At 43.6% G+C, this 25,923-nt stretch overlaps 3 protein-coding genes across 3 annotated transcripts in view; 1 reads left to right on the top strand and 2 right to left on the bottom strand.

The window, feature by feature from the left end:
- Positions 1 to 303: 303 nt before the first annotated feature.
- On the top strand, positions 304 to 2,844 carry LOC147451859 (ribonucleoside-diphosphate reductase small chain-like). The gene is made up of 10 exons (XM_086518842.1): positions 304 to 419; positions 525 to 765; positions 1,111 to 1,271; positions 1,343 to 1,391; positions 1,570 to 1,696; positions 1,786 to 1,851; positions 1,926 to 2,042; positions 2,124 to 2,286; positions 2,361 to 2,431; positions 2,518 to 2,844. The coding sequence occupies exons 2-10, from the start codon at positions 639 to 641 to the stop codon at positions 2,630 to 2,632; spliced, it is 996 nt and encodes a 331-aa protein (XP_086374968.1). The 5' UTR covers positions 304 to 419; positions 525 to 638; the 3' UTR covers positions 2,633 to 2,844.
- A 5,966-nt stretch (positions 2,845 to 8,810) lies between these two features.
- Positions 8,811 to 25,923, bottom strand: part of LOC147451857 (ADP/ATP translocase At5g56450-like) — a 42,202-nt gene continuing 25,089 nt past the window's right edge. Inside the window, exon 2 of the mRNA XM_086517728.1 lies at positions 8,811 to 9,646. Coding sequence (XP_086373854.1) covers positions 8,954 to 9,646 — 693 coding nt within the window. The 3' untranslated portion in view covers positions 8,811 to 8,953. The remainder of the gene's footprint in view (positions 9,647 to 25,923) is intronic.
- LOC147451858 (uncharacterized) lies at positions 9,662 to 15,035 on the bottom strand. The gene has a single exon (XM_086517729.1). The coding sequence runs from the start codon at positions 15,033 to 15,035 to the stop codon at positions 14,352 to 14,354; it is 684 nt and encodes a 227-aa protein (XP_086373855.1). The 3' UTR covers positions 9,662 to 14,351.

The raw sequence follows: 25,923 nt of genomic DNA, 5'->3' as shown, positions 1-25,923 counted from the left end.
CCCCCCCCCCCAACCCTCACGATGGGTCCTTTTCTTCATTCGCCACCCTCTGGCCTCAAGTTGCGAAGCAATGGCTGACGATATCGTAGTTTCTTTTGCGAGAGTGGGATCAATATTAGAGATAAAATATATCGTCAGATTGGCTCTTCTAATCAAGAGCGAATAATTTGGAATGATCAAATTTGCAAGTATTTACAAGCTTGTGAAGGAAGCTAGAAAGATGTGTATGCAAGAAGACGTTGAATTTCGAAAACTTGACCGAACCCGCGGTTACCCGCCATTTGCCAAGGAGGCGCCAAAATGGAAAGTTTAAAATATGTGGCCTACCAAAATTACTTCTATAAGATTAAAATTCGCAACATAGGTTTTCTGTACTATACGCAGCACGCCATAGCTGACCTTGTGCGAGCTCCCACCTTGTAAGCTGTCGCTTTTCTCCCTCACGCGGCAATTCTCGCGTTCCTCTGCTCGGTCAATCCTCTTGAGTCGTATTTTGCTCACCCATTTCAATTCATGGCTTGCAGGCTCGCTCAACGTACAATTTCTCGTTGCCAGTTCCGCGAAATTTGAGCTGCTTTTTGCTCTCAGATATTCGTCTCTACTTCGAATTGTTGCCCTCGTTCATTTTCTCAGTGAAAATGCCCCCTTTTGTTGAGAAGCCGGAGCCTCTTCTGGCGGAGAACCCCCAGAGGTTCTGCATGTTTCCTATCAAGTACCCTTCTGTCTGGGAAATGTACAAAAAAGCGGAAGCAAGTTTCTGGACAGGTAAATGAGACGTCTCTTATCATGCTTCCATTTCAAAATGTTCGTTTCATCTTGTTTCAAAATGCCATGCTTCTTCACTTGGAATTGTATCACGCTGTGTATTGTTGCTTTGAGATGAGTTCGTACCCACATAGCTGTTGTCCTTGTTAGATATCTAGGATACGTTATTGTGTTGCTTGTCTGCCAAGCACAGTGCAGTTAGGAGGAAACCGTGCTTTTCCTAATGGAAGTCTCCCGTTCCATTTGCATGCTAGGCTAATGAATCAGTATGTGAATCTTAGTCAGGTTTTTGTATATTTCATGCTCATATGTCTATTTGTCTGATTGTTTTTGTTTTGATAACAGCGGAAGAAGTAGATTTGTCAAGTGATCAGCAACATTGGGAGAGCTTGAACCATGACGAGAGGCATTTTATCAGTCATGTACTTGCATTTTTTGCAGCTTCTGATGGCATTGTCTTGGAAAACTTGGCTGTTCGATTCATGAAAGAGATCCAGATTCCTGAGGTGATTTTTAGCTGCCCTCATGAGATTTATTCCCATAGCAAGATGTTTTCTTACAACTTCTGTGTTTACAGGCTAGAGCATTTTATGGTTTCCAAATTGCCATTGAAAATGTTCATTCAGGTATGTTGATATTGAATTGTTGAATTTTCATATTCAAATTGATTGTTTGTCAGAAAATCAATCTTAAGGAGATCCTCATTGTGTTTGTAAATCTTGTTTCTATTTTCCTTTGGCATTGAGCATTTTGCAAGGTCAATTCATAATCCACACCTTGATAGTGCTCGGATGCTTGTTTCAGAAATGTACAGCCTACTGCTAGAAACTTATATCAAAGATCAGAAAGAAAAGGCTAGGCTGTTCAATGCCATTGAGACAGTTCCTTGTGTTGCCAAAAAAGCTGAATGGGCTCTGAGATGGATTGGAAGGTAAATTGCTCTTTTCTCAACCATCACATGCAAGACACAGATTGGATTAAAGAGACTTCATGTAATGACCAAGATCGTCTTTCTGCCAGCCAAAGTAGCTTTGCTGAGAGGCTGGTTGCTTTTGCCTGTGTGGAAGGAATCTTTTTCTCGGGAAGGTACATGATTTGATATTTTTCTGTGCTTAGAATGCATTGGTAATGAACTTGATAAGATTGTTTTATTGTTGAAGTTTTTGTGCAATCTTTTGGCTAAAGAAGAGGGGCCTTATGCCTGGGTTGACCTTCTCCAATGAGCTGATATCAAGGGATGAGGGACTTCATTGTGACTTTGCTTGCCTTCTTTACACGTAAGTGGACAACCATGCATGGATCCTTACGTCTGTCCTTGATTTCACCTAATCCTGTTCTTGGTTGGACTTGAAACACAGGCTGCTAGATAACAAGCTTTCTCAGGCCAGGGTGCAAGAGATCCTATGTGATGCTGTTGAGATAGAAAAGGAGTTTGTCTGTGAAGCTTTGTCATGTGATCTTGTGGGGATGAACTCAACCTTGATGAGCCAATATATTGACTTTGTTGCAGATAGACTAATGGTATGATTGTTTGATCAATCTGATAGGTTTGCAAACAGTATAGATGGAATTGTAATGATATTAAGTGCATGCAGGTTGCTTTAGGACATAGCAAGGTTTACAATGGCCAAAATCCATTTGATTGGATGGAGCTGATTTCGCTTCAGTAAGTGAAATGCAGTAATGGGGGTGGTGAGTGTTTTTACAGAGTGTAATCACTAACTTCAATACATGAAAAATGTTGTGCTGCAGAGGCAAAACCAACTTTTTTGAGAAGAGGGTTGGTGAGTACCAGAAGGCTTCGGTCATGGCCAATTTAGGAAGCATAGAGGGGAACCATGTCTTTCGGCTTGATGAAGACTTCTGACCTTGCTGTCAAAGTTATACAACTGTACTAACTTTGAAGTCATCCATCACCAGCTACTCCCTCATTGGTGGTTGGAAGACATTTCTGTAGAATCTGCAATCAAAGCAGCTCTGCTGTTCGTGGTCTTCTTTAGTGAAGGAATTTTGTCCTTCTGTCTACATGTAAAATGGATATTATACTGATGAATTTGCAATATTTTATTCCTGGCTAAACCATGTATGAGATTCTTATTTGCAGCTTATTGATTTCTACAAACTAGCGATTTCTGTCTGAACTATGGATGATGTACTTATTTGTAATGTACAACAAGACTCTAGATATTGGGTTTAGAGACAGTTCACAGTTTTCCATAGTGATTCTTTGATTTTCAAAGATGGGGCAATGTGGAAGAGATGGCAAGACATTGACTTGCAACTGTGCAGCAACTATTCAAATTAACCTGGGGAAAAAACCTAAATTAATTGCAAATGCCCCTATGGCTTTACATGAATAACAATGAATACATACCATATCCCAATTGATGTGGGTACCACCGATTTCAAAAAATTGGGTCTATAATGTATTTTAACCAGCAAAAATTGCAAATTGTTTGCTATCCAAACTTGCTATGAAGAAAAGTGGCAGAATTTATTGGTTTAATGTGAACTTGAACTTGTGACCTTGTTTACATTATAAGGTCTCACCAATTGAGCTTTGCTTCTTGGGATGCTTCATGTTGTCCCTACTTAGTACCATGTAACTAGAGCATTCCCTCCAAGAAACAAGGCGAAAGCTCAAATTGGCATTTTTGAACATTAATAAGTAGAAAAGGAAGTCACGAGCCCTTAAATGAGGGGTCTCATGTACAAAGTAACACTGCATTCATAAAATAGTACACACCTTTCTCCTTTGCGGTATGTACCATGTCTAGCTCATCTTTGCGAGAAGTTAAAAGAAGCTTGTGCTCAATGAATGAAGCCATTTAATACATGGTACATCTCAGGTGTAACAGCTGTTTGAATATTGACCAACCTTGTCCAAGGAGATGTGACCTCAGGAGAAATTAGCCCAGCCAATATGTTGCCTGCCTTTACACTTAAGCTATGCGAAGTTGTCTTCTACACTATTTCATGCTTTATGCTTTGGGTAGTGTTGAAGGCCAATTGCCTTCATGTTTTGTGTGATGTGAACCTTTTGCCTCTGCCCACATTCTCAACAGCATTTGAACAGAGCTTCTATGATCTATGCAGTAAGCTCTCCCAAGGCAGCGGTAGAGCATAGATATGCAAATTATTTGGCACTTTGTCTGCACATTGGTTCATTCGACAGTCAACATATATGCCAAACATAACATATTTGCCCTTTTTTCTGTGGTCCTTAGCTGCTCACACGTGTGCAGACAGAGAGAGAGAGAGAGAGAGAGAGTGGGAGAGAGTGCGAGCTTTTTAAATTCTACTAGCTCCTACTAGCCATTACTCTCTTCTTCTACTTCTATTTATATTATTTCTTTTTTAATTTTGCATTAAAATATATTTTTTCCTTTTTTGAAGCAAAAATATGCAATTTTTAATTTACAAATAATTTTCTTATCGATTTTTTTTTAATTTTTAGATTTACTTCTACCTAAATTCCTTTTTGTCTTTACAAAGTAAATTTCTTGTTTTTGTTCTATTTTTAAAGTAATATGCAATTTTCAAATTTATCCATATTCTTTTTGTTTTTGAGGTAAGAGAGAGTTAAGTTTAATGTTTATCCATATATTTTTTAATTTTAATGTTTTTTTTCTTTTTTTTTTGCATTGAGAAATTTTCCTTCATTTTTCTATTTCACTAATTTTCTCCATTTTACTTTCTTTTTTTACTTCTATCTATATTGTTTCTTTTTTCATTTTGCATCAAAATATATATATTTTCCTTTTTTGAAGTAGCAATATATGTAATTTTTAATTTACAAACTATTTTTTTTAATTTTTAGATTTACTTTTATCTAAACTTTTTCTTTTTCTTTTTCTTTTTAGATTTTCTTTTTCTTTACAAACTAATTTTCTTGTTTTTGTTCTATTTTTAAAGTACTATGCAATTTTTACATTTATCCATATTCTTTTTGTTTTTGAGGTTAGAGAGATAAGTTTAATATTTATCCCTGTATTTTTTAATTTTATTGTTTTTTTTCCTTTTTTTTCCATTGATAAAATTTCCTTCATTTGTTTAGACTAATCCTCTCCATTTTACTTTCTTCTTTCACTTCTATCTATATTGTTTCTTTTTTCATTTTGCATCAAAATATATAATTTTTCCTTTTGCGAAGGAAGAATATATGTAATTTTTAATTTACAAACTAATTTTTTTATCAACAATAAATTTTTTAATTTTTAGATTTACTTCTATCTAAATTCCTTTTTTTCTTTACAAACTAAATTTTTTTTTGGTCTATTTTGAAAGTAATATGCAATTTTTAAAGTTAATCATATTCTTTTTATTTTTGAGGTCAAAGATAGATAAGTTCAATGTTTATCCATGTATTTTTTAATTTTGATGTTTTTTTTTCCATTTTTTTCCATTGAGAGTTTTTCCTTCATTTCTCTATTTCACTAATTTCCTCCATTCTACTCTCTTCTTTTACTTCTATCTATATTTTTTCCTTTTTTGAAGTAACAATATATGCAATTTTTAATTTATAAACTAATTTCCTTATCGAAATATAAAATTTTTAATTTTTTAATTTACTTCTATCTAAATTCCTTTTTTTTTTTCCTTTACAAACTAATTTTCTTGTTTTTTTCTATTTTTAAAGTAATATGCAATTTTTAAAATTTTTCATATTCTTTTTGTTTTTGAGGTCAGAGCTGGGGGAGAGCTACCATGCACTGTTTGGGAAAAATGTGTCTCAACATAATATCATGCCGTTTTCAATTTCAAAAATGTCAGTTGAGGACAAGAGGAAAAGGAGAATTTCCACCCCAAAATAGAAAAAAAAAGTATAGAAACCCAAAAAATAAACCTAATTTTCTAAAATTTCCTCAAGGGAAAGATATTTCGTATGTTTGGAAAAATGATTGTTCCCGAACACTGCTCTGCCATGAGAGATGGAGAGTGACATTATAAAAAATTGCCATGGGAGAGCGAGAGGAAATTAGTTAGAATCAAATATACATGTGGGTATGTCCTTCGTCTATGTTGTAAAAGACAATAGTTCAAATTGGTACAAAATAAAAGGAAAGGACTTTTGGTGGGTGATGAGAGATGAGATCGGGGATGGGTGGAGCTCTAGTACTAGGGGTATGTGCATGTCTATATGCTCAAGGTAGTACAATCATGTAAATGCATCAATCTAACTTGCTCCATCTTGTGCTAATGGGGGGGAGGGGGGGTGTGTAAAACGTGGTATATGGGAGGGTCGGATGAACGTTGTTGGGTGAGCCATCATCTGGACTCGTCTCTCCTCAGCAGCTCGATATGTTCGGATCCGGATCTCTTCGATCTGTTTGTGGTGGAGTCGTGGGGTTGGGCCTGAGGTGGCATGTGGGTGTCGTCTGGCTTGGGTTGCCTCAGCTTGCTGAAGAGTCACTCCTCTCGATGGGTTTGGGAGTGAGAAGTGTGTAGCTATCATTAAGCTGTGATTGTCTTCCCCCACTTGGCTCTCTGTAGGTGGCTGTAGAAGTGTCCTCTCGGAGCGCATGATCTCTCGGAGGGTAGGTTGCCCTCTTAATAGTGGCTCATATCGGCTTTGATATCCGCATCTGCAGACAAAATGCTCCTCAATCTCCACTTCCTCTCTGCATACTCTACACATTCTCTCCTCCCTGGGAATGACATGAGCTCACCCCACGTCGATCTCTCGTCTGTGTGAAAACACTATGAGTTGACCAATTGCTACTCGTGAGTTGTGGCATGTAGGTGTCCATCTAGCGTGGTCGCCATATGAACCTGTCCTCTAGTATGGTAAGAAAATGATCTATGTAGTGTGACGTCTTCTGTTGGAGGGGAGATGTGATCCAAGTTTGTCTGATATAGAGATGCCAAAGATCCTGTCGGGTCACTATGTTTCTCTCACCATGTGAGAGATGAAGCTGAGGGGAGTCGGGGTCGTACTGGAAAGGTGGCGAACTCTCAAGGTCAAGGCTGTGTGCTCCGAACCATGCCCCAATCTGTGTATACCATGCTCTATCGTACCCAGACTCTGATATCTCTATAGCTAACTCAAATGCTCGCCGTGTGAGTCTGCCGGTCGGGAGCTCTCTCTCTCTCTCTCTCTCTCTCTCTCTCTCTCTCTCTCTCTCTCTCTCTAGATAAAGCATACCGTCTGGAAGAGTGCCTCCACTACGGGGGGACGGGGGCTCTGCCCTAATGATGTCCTGTGGCACTCCGTGCTTGCCTCGAAACATGCGAGAAATCATATAGATCTATGGTCTCTCAAGCAGTGCCCACGGGATATCTGTCAATCAAGGTGCCCACACTGCTGCTCCATACATCAGGCTGGAGTGACTAATGTGTTGAATAGCTACCTTTTCGTGCGGATCTCCTGAAAGCGTGCCTGATAGCATTTCCGCTCTAGCATGGCTAGTGCTGTATATCCTTGGGTGAGTATCAGTGGCGGCCTGTGCCATGAAGAAGAGTCCCTATCTGTTGGTGAATGCGACCCCTAGGTAGATGTGGGAGGTGACCACCTCTATAGGTCCTCTTGTTGCTGTAAATGTGATGGAGGTGTGGAAGATCATGACCTTGGTTTTCCCAAGGTTCACTGTGAGTCCCTTGTCTATACAAAACTCATCCAAGGCTCTCAGAGGTCCTTTGGAAACTCTGAAAGCAGTACAATGTCTTCAATATATAGCATAATGTGTACTTGCTAGGTTGGCTCCAGTCCCTCCCGCTCGTAGGATGTAGTCGGAGATCTCATTGATGTAGAGTTCGAAGAGGATTGGGGAGAAGGGGCATCCTTGCTTAACACCAATGGTGCTAGCAATAGATTCTGACATACCGCCTAAGCAATGGACTCTACCAATCACTCTCTCATAGAGAGCATAGATGGCCCATATCATCTTTCAAGGTATCCCCAAACTTTGAAGTTGTCGAAAGAGCCTCTCCCATGGGACGGTGTCAAACGCTTTGTGGAAATCTTCTTCCACACCTTTGCCCCATCGATGAGCCAACGCAAAATGAAGATGTGGTCGATGGTGGAGAAAGTCTGCCTGGCGAGGAGCCTGTAGGCCTTGAACCTCCCCATAGGAACTAAGTTCAACCTCAAGAACTACCCCATATAGTTTGGCCATTGTATGGCCAATCATGACAGTCCTATAATTCCCTGGGTCCAAGGTGTTTCTAGATTTGTGGATCGGCACAATGGTGTGCCTGGTCCACTCCTCTCGAAAGCCCTTCCCTATAGCTCGGTTGAATGCATGTGCAATCAACAGGGCTATCGTGGTGATACATAAATGAGGTGCTCACTTTGCTGTGCAGAAGGAAGAGCTCATGGATCAAGTCCTGGGTGGTTGTGGAATCGAGGGCTGGTTCGACACCTCATAGAGTCTCTCTGCATAGTTGTGCCATACCTATGGATCCTCAATAGGGATAGACGGCCGTGGTTCCTGAAGGGTGCGCCGTGCTATGGCACTCTCCATGCTCATGAACAGGTGGTATAGCTCTAGCTCGTGTCACCTTGAAAACTCTCCGCTTTCAGCATGTGAGTGTCTTCATCTAGCATCTCGCCTCTCAGCATAGTCCCTGGGGAGGAGTGTGGCTTGTATGGGTGGTGTGCGGGAAGGAATTGGTGGCTGATGTCTGAAGAACAAATGTGATGTGCGAGGCAAGTGTAGGTAGTGGTGTAGAGGGGTGGAGCAGGAGCAGTCCCTTGTCGGCCTCTACCAAGTGTAAGGGGGACTAGCTCATGTGTGAAATGGATCGACGGAGGAGGTAGATTTGCTCCTTAATTTTCTCTAGCTTGTATAGCTGATTAACGAGGACGTTAAGGGTGTCCGCGATGTAGGCATTATCCGTTTCGGTCGTCTCCTCCTTCACGGCGTTCTTCGGCATGTACGCAGGCTGATCACAGCACGCCAGCACAAGCGGGGGGGGGGGGGGGGGGGGGGGTGCGCGCAGGGGGAGTGCAGCGGGCAGCGCACAGAGAGAGAGAGAGAGAGAGAGAGAGAGAGAGAGAGAGAGTTGTCTTGATAAAACTACACTGGTGCTCGACTTAAAACCACTCATGCAAACTCAAAACATTGTAGCTACCAAAAGACCAAAAGAACACTTGGTGTAGTTGTTACATTGGTATAATAAATAAGCTGTACAGAGAACTCTCATCCTAGTCTATGCTGATTCCAAAAAGGTATGCTACAAAAGCAAGTCATTGCCCATTGTCGCCTTTGTCTTGCTTTGATGAATGAACACTTTCAGGCTGGAAATTGGCAGCACCAGGCATTGTTAGATCCATGAGATGCTTTATTTCATCGTAGAGGACCAGTATTAGTGCAGCTCCGGTTCCCCTAAACATGTTGGACATGGCACCTCTATAAAAAGAGCCAAGACCCTCCATCTTATATATTTTTCTCCAGCAATCGAGGGTGTGAGCATACATTTGCTGCTCCAAACCTGCCTGCATCATCATGCGACGCCGTACCGTGTCAAGAGGGTAAGAGATTAAACCCGCCGATGTTGTTACAGCTTGGGCTATGACCCACCTCATCCAAAAGGGAAGACTTTCTGACTCATGTGACATTACATCTTTAGCCGTATCAAAACCTCCAAAATAAACACTGCGATGAACTATCATACCCTGCAGTGATGCAGGCAAACCTCTGTATAGACCCCTTACACCATCTTTCCTGTATATGGTCTTTAAAAAATGTAGCAGACCTTTGAACTGACGCATTTCAGTTCTTCCTGTATCGGCTGCTAACCTCGTATGAGCCATATCCAAAGGATATACAACAACAAGACTAGTGCACCCAGCTAAGGCACCTGCAAGAAAGTTGTACCGTGCTGCAGTGTATAGGTCATTGCTCTTTTGACCTCCAGACAAAATCGTTCTATACAAATCCTGAAAATACATGAACCATCAAAAAGTCAGTTTTGAATGCCAAGAATAAATTATGAGCAAAACCATAAAAGAAATACATGCATGCAGCCTACAAGACAATATGCATGATTTACACACACAACCCACTACACCCATTGCTATAAGAAAGGACTTCTATCGACACCATTAAGTATGCTGCGATAGAATTTACCCTAGTTTTCTGGTTTGTAGTTCTTGCACACTGCTATAAAAAAGGAGTTTTACATATACCATTAAACATGTTATGCTTGAACTTGCCCCAATGTTTAAAGAAGTGTAGCACAGGTTGAAGTTGTCTGTGAGAGCAAATACAGGATAGTGTTGGGATTTCAGATAATCATCTCAACCAGGACAAAAACATGCCCCAATGTTTCAAACTCTTAGTGTGAGCTCATCCAGGACAAATACATGCCCCAATGTTTCAAACTCTTAGTGTGAGCTCGTATTTACAATTGGTTTTTACACAGCAGAATGCAAAAACAGCCGCACAATGGTTACGAGAAATAAACAAAATGTGCTGAGATACAATTGTACTTTGATGGACAATACCCTTAAATAATCAGGTTAAGCATACTCTGCATCGGTGAAAATGCTTGTGTGCAAAATGTGTGCGTGTGTGAAGTAGCAAAAGCTGAAAGTAGGAGGTGAAGAAGAAGACGGGTTGGCAGCTTTTCTAACTGTCTCAATACAAACAAAATAAGATTCATTTGAGATGTATCCTCCAAAGACAACCGAAGGTACTGATTTTATGGACAAAGGCAAAAGGGGTCCACTTTTTAGGGCATCCAAAATACCCTTGTGGTTACCAGGGCGCCCTCAGATGTTGCCCACCTCCTAGTGGTTTGAGAGTCTTTGAGATTGGCAACGATCTGGCCTTCCTAGCCTTTCTCACCTCCTCTAGAGCAGCCCAGCAAGGGGCGATTCTCCCAGCCATTAAGGAATGACAGACAACCCTAAATTTCAGCCCCTTGTTTGCATTTGTAAGAGAAACAAGCACCGGCACCTTGAGTCTCCCAGGCGACCTTCCTCATCACAAAATTATTACGAAAAAGGCGTACAGATCAGCCAGAAGCCTTGCTTTTTGCAAGAAGTTAGTAGCTGAGATCTTAATCCCCTTCAGACCTTCAAAAGCGACCTTCACATCAGGTATAAGCTTGTGTTCTTGCAGCTGAATTCAAGATCTGAGATTGCCTCTGTTTTCAGCGTTAGATCTGTGTCGGAAGCACCCTGTAGCAGTCTCTTTAAGTAGCACTAATCCGAATCAGCCGAAGAGTTCTCATTGAGCCCACAAGTAGTCATTTTCAGCCAAGTAGATAGTGGATCTGAGCCCCAAGAAATATCTCCATGGAGGAGTGACTTGGAGCCATCAGAGGAGGAGATATGGCCACCTTTTGACTGGTTTCATGGTCCTCGTGGTTTAAATGCTATGTATAACTGACCGGCACTGAATTGAATCAATTGAAAACGTGTAGCCTTGCACTCTGACTTGCAAAGAACCAATAAAAGGTGAAATTGGAGTCACTTCACCCTTCACAAGTATCTGCTTGTAGATTTATCAAGCTTGGCATTATCAATTTCAAGTAGCCCGGCAAAATGTTTTGACAAATTGTTTTCCGAAGCTCTTGGTTCAAAGAAAATTAAAGCTTTTTCCCCTTTGATTTGCCCCCGAGCTTTGCATAGCTCGCAAAATTCATCATGAAAAAGAGAGTCCGTCATGTTGCCAATCAACCTACAGAGGGCTTTGTGCATTTAGCCAGTCGTCAATTTGTAAGAAGAGTTGGTTTCCACATAAAGAGGTGAGCCCAAAAAGTATGAAGATAATAATAGCACTGATTATTCTTGTTACACGCTTGGACACTCCACGAGAGAAATCGATAGCAACACACGAACAGAAACTGCAAAATTAAAGAACTTTACCAGAGAGAGAGAGAGAGAGAGAGAGAGAGAGAGAGAGAGAGAGAGAGAGAGAGAGAGAGAGAGAGAGAGAGGACACGGCACCACGGAGTTCCGCGCCTAGAAGCACTGGCCCCAAAGACTTGCAAGTTGCGCCCTCGAGGATCCTCTGCTTTTAGACTTTACGTCCAGATGCTCTACAGAGTGAGGCCCCAGGGGCACTCATAAACAGTACAAGGGATGCCTAATAGTAGAGCCCCAACACACTTTCCCAAAAGCATTGCAAATGAACAATTTCATTGAGTGCCAAACCGTTCACCAAGTACATGCGTCCAGATGCTCTACAGAGTGAGGCCCCAGGGGCACTTATAAACAGTACAAGGGATGCCTAATAGTAGAGCCCCAACGCACTTTCCCAAAAGCATTGCAAATGAACAATGTCACTGAGTGCCAAACCATTCACCAAGTACATGCCAAAATTGCTATCTAAACTTGACTTTTCGACCTAAAACTATCAACCGTGGCAAACCACAAAGGCAATACCAATGCTTGATGGACAATCGTGCTAGTGCTTTTGTAGTGACTATGTCCTGCCAAGGAATGAGCACGCAAAAATGATTGACAATGATGAAACATCGTGAATTCCTTGGATGGAAACTCTTTATCTTTTCTAGAGTGATCTTCATGCATCGGTGCTCATCCGTGAGTGAATCATGTGCATCCTACAATATGACATTCCTATGAAAAGGTAACACATAACGACGGTGACGAAAATACAAGAGACCGTCACGAATGAGAGACTTGGACAATACATACTGACTAACATGCGAACAAAAGATACTTCCTGCATGGGTTCTGTGAACCTCAATGTGAGAGCCAAGATCGGTCCTGCATGACTGATCGTATCTACAATTGGGTTAGCTTTAGTATGAACACAATCAATCAAACCACCAAATTGCTCACAAGCCAGGAACTATCTAGCTTAACAGTCACTCCAAGGTGTACTCAGTACAAACTAGAGCAACTTGAAGGCCTAATGATCCTTACAAACAATCAAATCTCTATCATGCAAAAAAGCGTTTAGGAGAAGGAATGACAGAAAGAGATTCCTTTTCATGCAATGATTGATTCTTTTCTAGACTGTGGGACTGTGTACTAAGAGAGACTATAAGATTGCGTGTTATATCCTCTTTCAAAACATGAGCGAGAGATTAATGGCAGAGACGGAATGTTCGAGTCACAACGAAGAACCATGGGAGGTGCTCCTTGAATTGTGTGAGAGAGAGAGTGTTTTTTTTCCAACTAATTTGTGGATCATAATCTTTAAACCACTTGATGCCAAAAATCATGTCACATCCTTTGAGAGGAGAAACCACTAACTTACGACGAAAACCGTTATTTTGAACCAAAACGGTCACATTAGAACATTTATGCGTGAAAGAAGAGTGCATGCTAGGAGAAAATCCATAGATCACAATGGGGTCTATTGGAAGAAACGTGCGCTCTTCACGAGAGGTCGCTTATCACCTCATGCATACTATCCAAATCAAACAAGATCACAATGCGGTGACTATTTACATGACCATAACACTACATGAGAGACTCATCTATATGATCATTAGAAACTTGGGACACATTAGTGTTCTCATTGATTGCATTAACAGATGATGTGGATTCTGTGGGCTCTCTAGGTGCTTTCTTAGAAAAAACTCTTTTTATGTGACCTTTAGTATGACATTCAAAACAACTTCCCTCCTTCGCATATTCAGTTCGTTCTTCAAGAGTTTACCAGCGTCCTAAGATTCCTTGAGTAGATTTTTCATCAGGTGTCAACTTAGGGGTGTTCTGAGTTTGACCCTTTCCTGTACTATCATTGTGAGAGTTCTGTACTCTAGGTGTAGAAGAAGATTCTCCTTCAGCTTACCTTTGTTGTGCTTCATCTCTTGTGCTAGAGTGATTCTAACGGCGTCATTGTAGTCCGTAGGGTTGAAGACTTGCACATCGAAATTGATGTACTCATCTAACCCAAAAAGGAAAGCCTCTTTTTGTTCAGCATCTGATTTGTGCAATTGAATGCCAATCTGCAAAATACAGTTAGAAAAAGACATAACAGGGGTGCCATTTTGCTTAAGACCACGCCAATCTTCTTTTAATCGATCTAGGCATAGCGGTGACATAAAGCGGGTCTTGAGCTTGTCTTGGAGTCGACCCAATTGAGAGAGAGGGGTATGTCACCCTCAACATGCTCAAGATGCTCGGCCAACTGTGACTCTTGGCAAGCTTGATACTAATTAATGGCATCACCCGCTAGATATATTGCAGCAGTCAAAACTTTACTGTTGTTGGTTTTCTTGTTAGTCGCAAAGTAAGCATTAAATTGATGCAACCAAGAATGAATCACAGAAGCATCCATCTTACTATCATACTTACTGAACGTCAACTTCTCAATGATTGAATTGTTGGAATCGTCGATTCTACCTGTGCTACGTGATGACTTGCCGGCCTCCTTGAGTGGCTTGGTTTGTTATAACCTGATCATCTCTTTCATGCCTCCCGTTTTCCTTTTGAACAGGTTGAGGTGTCAAACTTTTTAGTACAACATTATTCTAGACATGCATGAAAATAGTTGCAATGAGTGGACCAACTTTAGTTGACGTATGCATCTCCTTCTTATCTTTAGTAAACACCTCCGAGTGGATGCGCTCATAGAGCATTGTAGCCCATCCAAATTTCCTCCCTTTCTCTGCTTCATTCAAAATAGCATAATTTTCCCTAGAAATATAATCCAGCTTCACTAGCAACATGACCCTTTCCAAAAACCACTCAACTGCTGCATGCGTTCAGGATTTTGCACATTCTTCAACGCAACATAGTGTCGAGTCCCCTCACTTTTCCCAAATTCTTCATCCATTGACTCTTCTAAAGCCTTGTCATCTGCATTGCTTACACCTGCTGGCAAACCAAAGACAACAGACACTAACGCAACCGACAGGTAAACTCCATGTCCCACCAATCCATTACACTCCACCAGGCTTTTCACAAACATGCTGATTTGTGTTGTAAACCGCCGATGCGTCCACGACAAGAGAGTGTAATCCAAAAGCGCTATTGATTGGAGCCACTTCTTATGATGCAACTGGAATGCATCAATTTCCACCTTAAAATCAACAAATTGATGTTCGGTTACCTGTTTACCCTTTGCATAAAATGGAGACGACTGTTGTGTTGGCTCATCCTCCTCTTCACTGATGTCCACCATAGTTGCAGGACTCATTAGGCGCGAAGAACGCACGCTTCGCATAATTTGCATATCGTCCTGGTCTGCCGATTCTCTCCCCATAGGCGACCTGCGTGAAGCAACACTCTCACCCATGAGAAACCCCTTTCGTCGTTGCATGTCTCGCTCTAGAACTTCAAACCCACTCACGCTTGAGATGTCACCTCCCTTTTCAGAATCAGGTGATGGTGAAGAATACATTCTCGGAGGGGGGGGGGGGGGGGTGCGTTTATAATCATACTTCTAACACCCAATTCAAGAAAATTAACTGCCACGTCATCACTGCAACCACTTTGAGGTACAGTCCCAACAAATAGCTTCAACCTATAACCATTGATTGGTTTGCCAAATGGTTTCCCAAGTTCATCCTAAAGAAGGAATGTTCCCTGACCTCGTACTCTAGCAACCTCATAAGGACCTACATACCTAAGCTTCAATTTACCACGCCTAAGACCCAATTTACTGTTGTAAACCATAACCCAATCTCCCTTTTAAAAAAGTTTGAAGTTTTTGTTCCTACTCATTCATGCATGCCTCCTTTTCTAGACTACCTCTCGCAAGTAGGCACTAATCAACCTGTCCTCCTCCAACTTGTCAGGTGCAGCGGAAGTGTTTAAGGATTTGCTCGGATCTAGTACTCCGCACACAAACACAAGGACACTTTACTTCACTTGAAAGAATTGAACTGAACCGAAAGAAAGAGAGAGAAAAGAGACGACACAGGGATGTCAGGTCCCAACCCTTAAGGGCCCCCTTGCTCTGTTGCTAGAGCAAGTACTTTCTTTATTCTTGCACAAATGCTACTACAACAATGCTGATGCTAATGGATACTGATGCTACTGATGTTGGGGACTGGAGGTACTATGTCGACGACGACGACGACGCGAGGCTAGGGCTGAAATCTGAAAACGCTAGGTCTAATTGTTGTTGATCTGCAGGACGATTCTCACAACGACAACGACCGTCATGGACACAACGATGTCGCTTGTGACGACGACAACGCGAGGCTAGGGCTGAAATCTGAAAACGCTAGGTCTAATTGTTGTTGATATGCAACTGCTACGCCACTACAGGGCTGATCTGCAAAAGTAATAAATTGTTGACATGTCTACCTACTGAAGAACGGAGCTACCGGCCGAGGGGCCTAAACCCTAAGAAGAACAAGTAACGGAAGAAGTGTCACAAAGTGATGTCGTGGTTGCCCGAGAGCAGAAACCCTAACCCTAATTTCTGCCAAAAACCCTAACTGCTGAAACCCTAATTCTGGAAACCCTAACCCTAAAACCTGCAAACCCTAATTCTGCTGCCAAAAACCCTAAGACTGCAGAAACCCTAACCCTAACCCTAAAGGCAGTTTCCGCTTTCTGCGCTGGCTGATGACGTGGCAGGCTGTACCGATTTCCGTGATTTACGCTGGCAGTTTTTGGCTTTGCTTTTGGACCAGAAGCTTTTGAGTTTTAAAGGCTTTTCACTGTAATTGCTTTTTAGACCAAAGAGCAAACAGAGGTATTGGAATTTTATTCGGGAAATCTTTGCCCTCCAACCCGGACTTATTAGTGATTCCCACCCTTACTTTATCGCGCATCGGGCGTGCTCCCGTCTTCATTGCAGTGTCTTACAGGGCATAAGCCAATTAAGATCACTTGCAAGAGAAGGATCAAGATTTCTTTCAAGTCACTGTTTTTTTTCTCAGAAGCAGTGCCATGCAGATGTTGATGTCTACAGCTACCAAGAAGCATACTCCAAGTACTTGGCAAGCTTTCAAGAAAATTTTTGCCCGAAGTTATATGGTTTCTGACATCTTCCTTCGGAGTGCAACTTCTGGCAGAGTGGGGTATCCTGAAATGCTTGCCATGGAAACCCTAGCAGATTATAACTTGAAATTTCTCGACATCTCTCAGTAGATGTCTTTCACGAGCAGATGACCTTGGAGGTTCGGTGTGATTGCTATCTCTTGGGACTACCATCGTCGCCAAAGAAACATTGTCTGTCCAAGAGCTGATGAACCATGCTGTGCTCGGCTACGACCTCATGGAAGGAACCTAACCCTAATTTTTGGTGCAGGTTTGAAGATGGAAAGTCAGTCGACTTTTCGAGCTCGACTAATGTCGAGATTGCTTTTTAAGTTTGAGTTCTGTTTGATCTTGTTTGGTGATCATTTTTGGAATTTGTTTGAAATGGATGGTATCTGTTTTGAACCTGTTTTGGTGCAATTGTTTGACTCTGGTTTGATATTGGTTTCAATGATTGGTGATTTTACTCCCGGGTGGAGAAGTGAGAAATGATGTTTGAGAATGCTTGTTCATACTCATGGCCCAGACCCTCGTAGTTATTTGTGGGGGGAGTATTAAATGATTGAAAAGTGCTGTTTTTTTACTCATGGCCCGGACCCTTGTGGTTATTTGCGAGGGGAGTATTGAATGATTGAAAAGTGCTGTTTTTTTTACTCATGGCCCAGACCCTTGTGGTTATTTACGGGGGGAGTATTGTTGTTGTTACTCATGGCCCGGACTTGGATGGTTATGTGGAAGGAGTATTAAGAAGTCTGAGCAGTGGTTACTCTCAGCACCTCCAAACGACGCAGGCTGCGGTCTAGGGGGCGTTTGGTTGTAAAAGGCCTCTATATCTCATGGCCTGGACCTTTTTAGGTTATTTGCGGGAGGAGTGATGAGGGGGTCGTTGAACAGCTCATGGCCCGGACCTGGATGGTTATTTGCGGGGGGAGTGTTCATCGGTGACTTTATGTTTCTATGTCTTGTAACATGCATATGTGAGCATTTGTGTTGCATTGTGATGTGCCAACCACTGAATATTCCTAATTGGATGAGATTGCCTGGGTGTGTAATTTTTTTTAGTGCATCAAGACACTTGTGGAAGATCAGTATGGTCTGGGTGTGATGGCTAATTTTACTACGCCGGAATATCAAGAGTTCCGATCTGGACGAAAGGAGAAGCTAACTCCTTGATCAAAAGAGCAGAAAGGAGAAGCTAACTCCTTGATCAAAACAGCCGAAAGGAGAAGTTAACTCCTTGATCAAAAGAGCAGAAAGGAGAAGCTAACTCCTTAATAAAAAGAGCAAACTGATTGTCCCTCGGAATGACCCTCAGAAATTTTTGAGTTGTTTTGCAGATATGCTGTAATCGCGGACGATTACTCTCTTTCAAGAAGGGGAGATGTAACAAACTGCTGACGTGTCGACCTACTGAAGAACAGAGCTACCGGCCGAGGGGCCTAAACCCTAAGAAGAATAAGTAATAGAAGAAGTGTCACAAAGTGATGACGTGGTTGTCCGAGAGCGAAAACCCTAATTCTGGAAACCCTAACCCTAACCCTAAGGGCAGATTTTCGCTTTTTGCACTGGCTAATGACGTGGCAGGCTGTACGGATTTCCGTGATTTATGTTGGCGGTTTTTGGCTTTGCTTTTGGACCAGAAGCTTTTGAGTTTTAAAGGCTTTTCACTGTGATTGCTTTTTAGGCCAAGGGCCTTTAAATATGAGGTTAGGGCTCATTCTTTGGCATGCTTCCTGGCGAAGGTGCAGAGTCTCGAGTACCGGCTTGTACTGTGTTGATGCAATATAAAGAAATACCGAAAGGGGCACCAAGGTTTGGGCCAATACTCTCTGGGGTGGAATTCCGCCACTCCGTGTCGCGTGTCGTCTCTCTCTCTCTCTCTCTCTCTCTCTCTCTCTCTCTCTCTCTCTCTCTCTCTTTAAATTCAGTTGTTAATGAAGTGCTAAAGGTCTGTTCAGTCTGTTCTTTTCTATTGGCACGTGGTGGCTGCCTTGTGACACTGAAAACTGAATGAGGTAGACATGCAACACGCGGCAAGGATCTGCTACTAGATCAGGTCGGAGCTGACGAGGATAAGGGCTGAAAACACAACGCTGGCAAATCTGGACTGAAATCTGCAAAACGCTGGTGCTCTAGCTGGATGTGCAAACCGCCACGGGCTTGGGCTGATCTGCAAAACGCTAGACTGCTGGCTGAAAAACGCTGAGGATGGGATCCACAAATGCTCGCCAAACTGCTGAGAAAACACTGCTAGAGCTGATCTGCTGCATGGCTAACGTGTGCACTTTAGTTCCCTTCTGTCTTCTGCTTCTACAGAGTGCCCATTGGGTTTTTTTTTAAAAGATTCTTCGGCAATTTTCCCTACCTACTTTTCCAACAAAAGTCACTTATTTATAAATAAGTGAAAAATGTGTACTTTGGAAAAAAGGGTTCTACGCTCTGAAAAATGCTCATGATGGGATCTGATCAATTTCCCTCTTGTATAGGACTCCAGCTATGGCAAAAAATGACCTGCTCCTCAATGCCAACCTCTCTCTCTTGTCTGAAGCCATTCCCTCTAGAAAAAGCCCAACAGTCACAAACTGGAGCATATCCTCATACCAGTCCTCTGTCAAATTCCCTGAAACAACCCTGCATCAGGAAATTCATCAATGTCTTGTTCACCTGTCTCCAACCTGCTCAAATAATCGGCTATGACATGCTCTTTTCCAGGAGTATGCATCACACTGTAATCAAATTCTTGAAGTAGGAGAACCCATCTTGCTAATCTTCCTGATAACTGAGGTTTGTTGACCAAATAGATCAGAACCTGATGATCCACATGAAATACCACCTTATTAGCCAATAAATAATGCCTGAACTTCTTCAAAGAGTACACCATTCCTAATCCTTCTCTTTCAGACACTAAGTAGTTCCGTTCTACTCCTGTCAGCACCAATACACTGGCCTGAACCAGCCCAGCCCTTATAGTCTCCTACATCAACTGCTCCAATAGCTATGTGACTTGCATCAACAAAGATATGGAATGGAAGATTCCAATCTCGAGTAATCAAAATAGGTGCCACCATCAACATTTTTTTGAGCAACTCAAAAGCTCTTTGTTGATCAGGGACCCATTGGAACATTGCATCCTTCTTGGTAAGTTTGGTAAGAGGTGTACACACATGAGCCAATGAAAATGGCCCGTATGGCGGTAGACTTTAGCTTACACCCGAATCTTTACTTGATAAACTTTACTTGACTTTATGACACACAGGAAAACTTCGCGAATAAACCTGTGATTGAAATTAACATTTCACACAAACCACGGCTTGGCAGCTAGAGTACTACGAAGCAGACAATGACACCCTATAGGCCCCAAAGACTAGTGCCCCTTTCGGTATTTTTTTATTCTAATAAAACTTGGGAGAAAACCTGCAAGTCCTACGAGAGCTCTCGCTTTTACCGGGCTAAAAATGGCCTACTCTAGCCTTCTTGGTAAGTTTGGGTAAGAGGCTTCACAAACAAAATCCCCATGCCAAAGGTGACTTTCCCGGCGCATTCGGGCACTTTCCCAAACCTGGCGAGAATCTGCAGCACGCTCAATTCTCTGTTTTCTGCCCCGAAAATGCACCAGATTCCCCGAGCCCTAGCCTTCATCTTCCTCTGTTGCTACTGATGTCTCATCAAATTGTGTAGTCCTCCAACGAAACCTTGTCCAATATGGATGTCCTACAAGTGGTCAGCTTCCATCATCTCCACTCATACATTAAAGCCTATCTTCGCGACGCCAATCGCCTGAGTGCGTACCGCCCTCGGACTTCAAGATACCTTCGCACCAATCTCGGATTCAAGAAGGCCCACCTCGCAGGAGGATTGGAGATACCAAATGGGACATACATCCAAAGGAACTTCACTTTTTTCCTGATCACTGCCTGCACATCTCTAGGCAACAATGGATAATACTCTTGCAGGAAAATATTATCGTATTCCTCCCTTTCTTCTTCTTCTGACACCCAATGTCGGAATTTGTAAAGTAACTTAGTACTTTCACCCTCTGACATCAGGCTACGCCTGCAATCAATCAATAGGCAAGGACCGTCTTCGATACATTTGCAGGATCGCCAAAGAGTAATGGGGTTGATAGACAGGGACCCTGATTTGTCTCTGTAGTGCCTCTGACATATCCCTGATAACCTCTAACCCCAATTACATGAAGGAAATACATGTACAGATGCTTAGCCTCTCTCCGTTATAGCATTCAACTTCCATCTTGTACAATTACAATGAAGACAGTTTAAATACACATAGGAACTCATCAGGAAGAACAAAGGATGCAGAACATTGTACACACGTTGATAGATAACTGCCGCCTGTCTTTATTAGTTTCGTCCATCCAACATACAGCATATAGCCCCTCTCAAGGCGCCAGAAGATACATACTCTGTCAAAAGACACACCCCTCAAAATATGTCCTGTAACAAACTGCTGACGTGTCGACATACTGAAGAACGGAGCTACTGGTCGAGGGGCCTAAACCCTAAGAAGAACAAGTAACAGAAGAAGTGTCAGCAAGTGATGACGTGGTTGCCGGAGAGCAAAAACCCTAACTGCTAAAACCCTAATTCTGAAAACCCTAACCCTAAAACCTGCAAACCCTAATTCTGGAAACCCCAACCCTAAAACCTGGAAACCATAACCCTAAAACCTGCAAACCCTAATTCTGAAAACCCTAACCCTAAAACTACAAAAACCCTAACCCTAACCCTAAGGACAACAAGGAGATTTCCAAAAATTACGCTGACTGATGACGTGGCAGGCTGTACGGATTTCCATGATTTATGTTGGAAACTTTTTGGCTTTGCTTTTGGACCAGTTGCTTTTTTCACTGTAATTGCTTTTTAGGCCAAGGGCCTTTAAATATGAGGCTAGGGCTCATTCTCTGACATGCTTCTTGGAGAAGGTGCAGAGTCTGGAGTACCGGCTTGTACTGTGTTGATGCAATATAAAGAAACACCGAAAGGGGCGCCAAGGTTTGGGGCCAATACTCTCTGGGTATCTTGTTAACCACTCCCACCCTTAGTTCATCGCGCATCGGGCGCGCTTCCGTCTTCACCGCTCATGTCTTACAAGGCATAAGCCATTAAGATCACTTGCAAAAGAAGGATCCAAGATTTGTTCCGAGTCACTATTTTTCTCAGAGGCAGTGCCATGCAGATGTTGATAGCTACCACGCAGCATACTCAAAGTACTTGGCAAGCTTTCAAGAAAAATTTTGCCCGAAGTTATATAGTTTCTGACATCTTCCTTCGGAGTGCAACTTCTGGCAGAGTAGGGTATCTTGAAATGCTTGCCATGGAAACCCCAACAGATTATATCTTGAAATTTCTCGACATCTCTCAGTAGATGTCTCTTCACGAGCAGATGACCTTGGAGGTTTAGTGCGATTGCTATTTTGGGACTACCATCGCCGCCAAAGCAACATTGTTTGTCCAAGAGCTGACGGACCATGCTGTGCTCGGCTACAACCTCATGGAAGGAACCTAGCCCTAATTTTTGGTGCAGGTTTCAAGATGGAAAGTCAGTCGACTTTTCAAGCTCGACTGATGTCGAGATTGCTTTTTAAGTTTGAGTTCTGTTTGATCTTGTTTGGTGATCCTGTTTGGAATTTGTTTGAAATGGATGGTATCTATTTTTGAACCTGTTTTGGTGCCGATTTGAATTGTTTGACTCTGGTTTGATACTGGTTTCAATGATTGGTGATTTTACTCCTGGGTGGAGAAGTGAGAAATATTGTTTTGGTATTGTTTGAACCTCGGAACGACGCAGGCCATTGCCTGGGGAGCGTTTCGTTGTATGTTTGAAAACCTCCGAACAACGCAGGCCGATGCCTGGGGAGCGTTTCGTTGTATGCTTGTAAAATAATTCTTGTTGTGACTCCCGGCCCGGACCTGGATGGTTATGCGGGAGGAGTATTAAGAAGTTTGAGCAGTGGTTACTCTCAGCACCTCCAAACGACGCAAGCTGCGGTCTGGGGGGCGTTTGGTTGTAAAAGACCTCTATATCTCCCGGCCCGGACCTTTTTAGGTTATGCGGGAGGAGTGATGAGGGAGTTGTCACAAACGAGAGCGCATAGCAATATAAAATATACTCGGATAAATAAAATTTATCACTTAATATTGAAGCCAGAGGATATGGAGAGAAATAGAGAGAGAGAGAGAGAGAAAGAAAGAAAGAAAGAAAGATTTTTAACGTCTATGTCAGGCCGAAATCGGCCTATGAGACAAATCAAATGTACATTGTGTGTATGTCATCCGTCTATCGGAAAGACAAATGAAACAAAATTGATACAAAACTGAGCTGAATGTAGGTAGTGGAGTATCTGAGGAGGGATGGAGCTCTATCTCTAGGGGTATATGCATGTCTGTATGCTCAAGGTAGTACAATCATGAGAATGCATCAAGCTATCTAGCTCCATCCTGTACTAATGGGGGGGTGTAAGATGTGGTACATGGGTGGGTCTGGTGCCAAGGCTACCCGGATGAAAGCTGTCGGGTCAGCCCTCATCTGAGCCACTCGCTCCTTAGTGGCACGGCGCTCCCGGGCTCGGATCTCCTCGATCTGTCGGTGGTGGGAGCTCGCGCCCCTGTAGCCTGTGACTCGTGGTCGTCGTCTAGCTCGGTTCACCTCCGCCTGTGGGAGTGTCACTCCCCTCTGAGTGTCTGGTGAGGGGGGGGCGGAAATCCTCTGAAAGAAGTCTGTGAGCTGCGACTGTCTCCCCTCTGTCTGTGTAGCTGTGTGTGGCTGTAGTAGTGTGTCCCGATGGCTCTGTATCTCTAGTAAGAAACGTCCGAGCTGTCTCTGATCTCGAGATTCCATGATCTCTCGGAGAGTGGGCTGTCCTCTAAATAGGGTCTCATACCTGCCTCTGATCTCAGTGTATGCTCTGCATCTACATACAAAGTGCTCCTCACTCTCCACCTCCTCTGTGCAGGCTCTGCAGATTCGCTCCCCCCTGGGAACACCAGTATGTCTCCCGATCTCAATCTCTAACCTGTGTGAAGCCACTCTCAGCTGACCAATCGCCACCCGTGAGCTATGTGGCATATATGTGTCCATGTAGCGTGGTCTCTGTATGAACCCCCCAGACAATATGGTGAGAAACTGGTCTCTGTAATCTGACATCCTCGTCCCCAAGCTAGGTGCCTCCCAGACTCTCCTAGTGTATAGCTGCCACAGATCCTGTCTCAATACCAAGTTCCTCTCACTGCGAGAGAGGTGAACATATGGTGAGTGGGGGTCGTACTGGAATGGTGGTAGGCTCTCCATGTCAAGACCGTGTCCCTCAAACCATGCTCTGACCTGTGAGTACCATGCTCTCTCATGCCCACTCTCTGATAGCTGTATAGCTGCCTCAAATGCTCTACGGGTAAGTCTGTCAGGAGGTAGCTCTCTCATCCTCTGGATGAAGCAAACTGTCTGGAATAGTGCCTCTACAACCATAGGTGGTGTGGCGAGCTCGGCTCTAATAATGTCGTGTGGCACTGTCTTCTTGCTGCGGAGCAAGCGTGAGATCATATATACCTGTGGTCTCTCAAGTTGTGTCCACTGGTCAGCTGTCAATCCTGGTGCCCATACTGCCGCCGAGTACATCAAGGCCGGGGTGACTAAGGTGTCGAAAAGCCACCCCTTCGTGCGGGGCTCCTGAAAGTGTGCCTGGTGGCACCTCCGCTCTAGCATGGCCAGAGCTGCATATCCTCGGGTGAGCCTGTCAACAGCAGCCTGCCTCATAGTGAAGGGTCCTGGTAGGTTGGTGAATGTGATGCCAAGGTAGACATAGGAGGTGACTACATCAACCTGTCCTCCTGCTGCTGTGAAGGTGGCGACGCTCCTCACTGCACTGGATGTGTGAAAGATCATAACCTTGGTTTTGCCAAGGTTCACAGTCAACCCCCTGTGTGTGCTGAATTCGTCCAAGGCCTCAAGATGGCGTTGCAAGCCCTCGGGTGACTCTGAAATCAACACAATATCATCAGCATATAACATGATGTGGACCGGAGTACCTGCCAAGTCGCTCCCCTCTCCCCCTGCTCGCAGTATGTAGTCGGAGATCTCGTCGATGTATAGCCCAAAGAGTGTCGGGGAGAGTGGGCATCCTTGCTTAACACCAATGGTGCTAGCAATGGTCTCTGAAAAACCGCCTGGGCAACGAACCCGACCCGTCACCCTCTCATATAGAGCATATATGGCCCAAATCATCTCTGTTGGTACCCCAATGCTGTGAAGGCGCTGGAAGAGTCTCTCGCGTGGGACTGTGTCAAAGGCCTTGCGGAAGTCCACAAAGCAGCAGTAAAGCCTCTTCTTCCGCGCCTTTGCCCCATCAATGAGGCAGCGCAGAACGAAGATGTGGTCAATGGTGGAGAAAGCTCGTCTGAAACCTGCTTGGCCTGGAGCTCGTAAACCCTCGATCTCTGCGTAGCAGCTGAGCTGTGCCTCAAGTACTGCTCCATATAGCTTGGCCATCGTGTGGCCAATCATGATAGTCCTGTAGTTCCCTGGGTCTAGGGTGTCGCCAGATTTGTGGATAGGCACTATGGTGTGCTGTGTCCACTCCTCTGGGAAGCCCTCCCCTATAGCCCGGTTGAAGACATGTGCAATCAACGGGGCTATAGTGGAGGCCACATAAATGATGTGCTCACTCTGTAATCCAGTATGGTCAGCTGATCGTCTGTGCTGCATGCGGCGTATGGCCCTCTCTACCATCTCTGCTGTAAAGAAGGAGGAGCACGTGGGGCGAGGCTCGTGTGGTTGTGGAATAGGAGGCTGCCCTGGTACTTCATAAAGTCGCTCTGCATAATCATGCCATATCTGTGGATCCTCAATAGCTGTAGTCGGACGTGGCTCGCGCAGGGTGCGCCATGCCGTCGCGCTATCCATGCTCATGAATAGGCGGTATAGCTCAAGCTCCTGTGCCTCTTCGAATGCTCGCCGCTTTTGGCGTGTCAGCGTCTTCATATGCCGTCTGGCCTCTCTCTCTGTGATCTCTCCTAAGGCTCGCCGTGCATGGAGGCGTCGGTATAGCTCTCTGCACTCATCATCATACCAGCGGTTCTGAGGTATAGCCCCGGGGGGGGAGTGCGTCCTGTGTGAGTGGTGTGTGGAAAAGAGCTAATAGCTGAAGTGTGGAGAACGGAAGAGATATGTGATGTGAGAACTGAGAGTGGTGTGGATGGGTGGAGGAGACATAGGCCATGTTCGACCTTGGCCGAGTAAATAGAGGCTAACTCATGTGTGAAATGGATGGTGGTGTGTGGAGT

The sequence above is a fragment of the Adiantum capillus-veneris genome, chromosome 8 (assembly GCF_014529385.1).
Source record: "Adiantum capillus-veneris isolate H3 chromosome 8, ASM1452938v2, whole genome shotgun sequence".
NCBI classification, from domain to species: Eukaryota; Viridiplantae; Streptophyta; class Polypodiopsida; order Polypodiales; family Pteridaceae; genus Adiantum; species Adiantum capillus-veneris.
The sequence above is the reverse complement of the archived record's forward strand: the minus strand, read 5'-3'. Positions and strand labels throughout refer to the sequence as shown.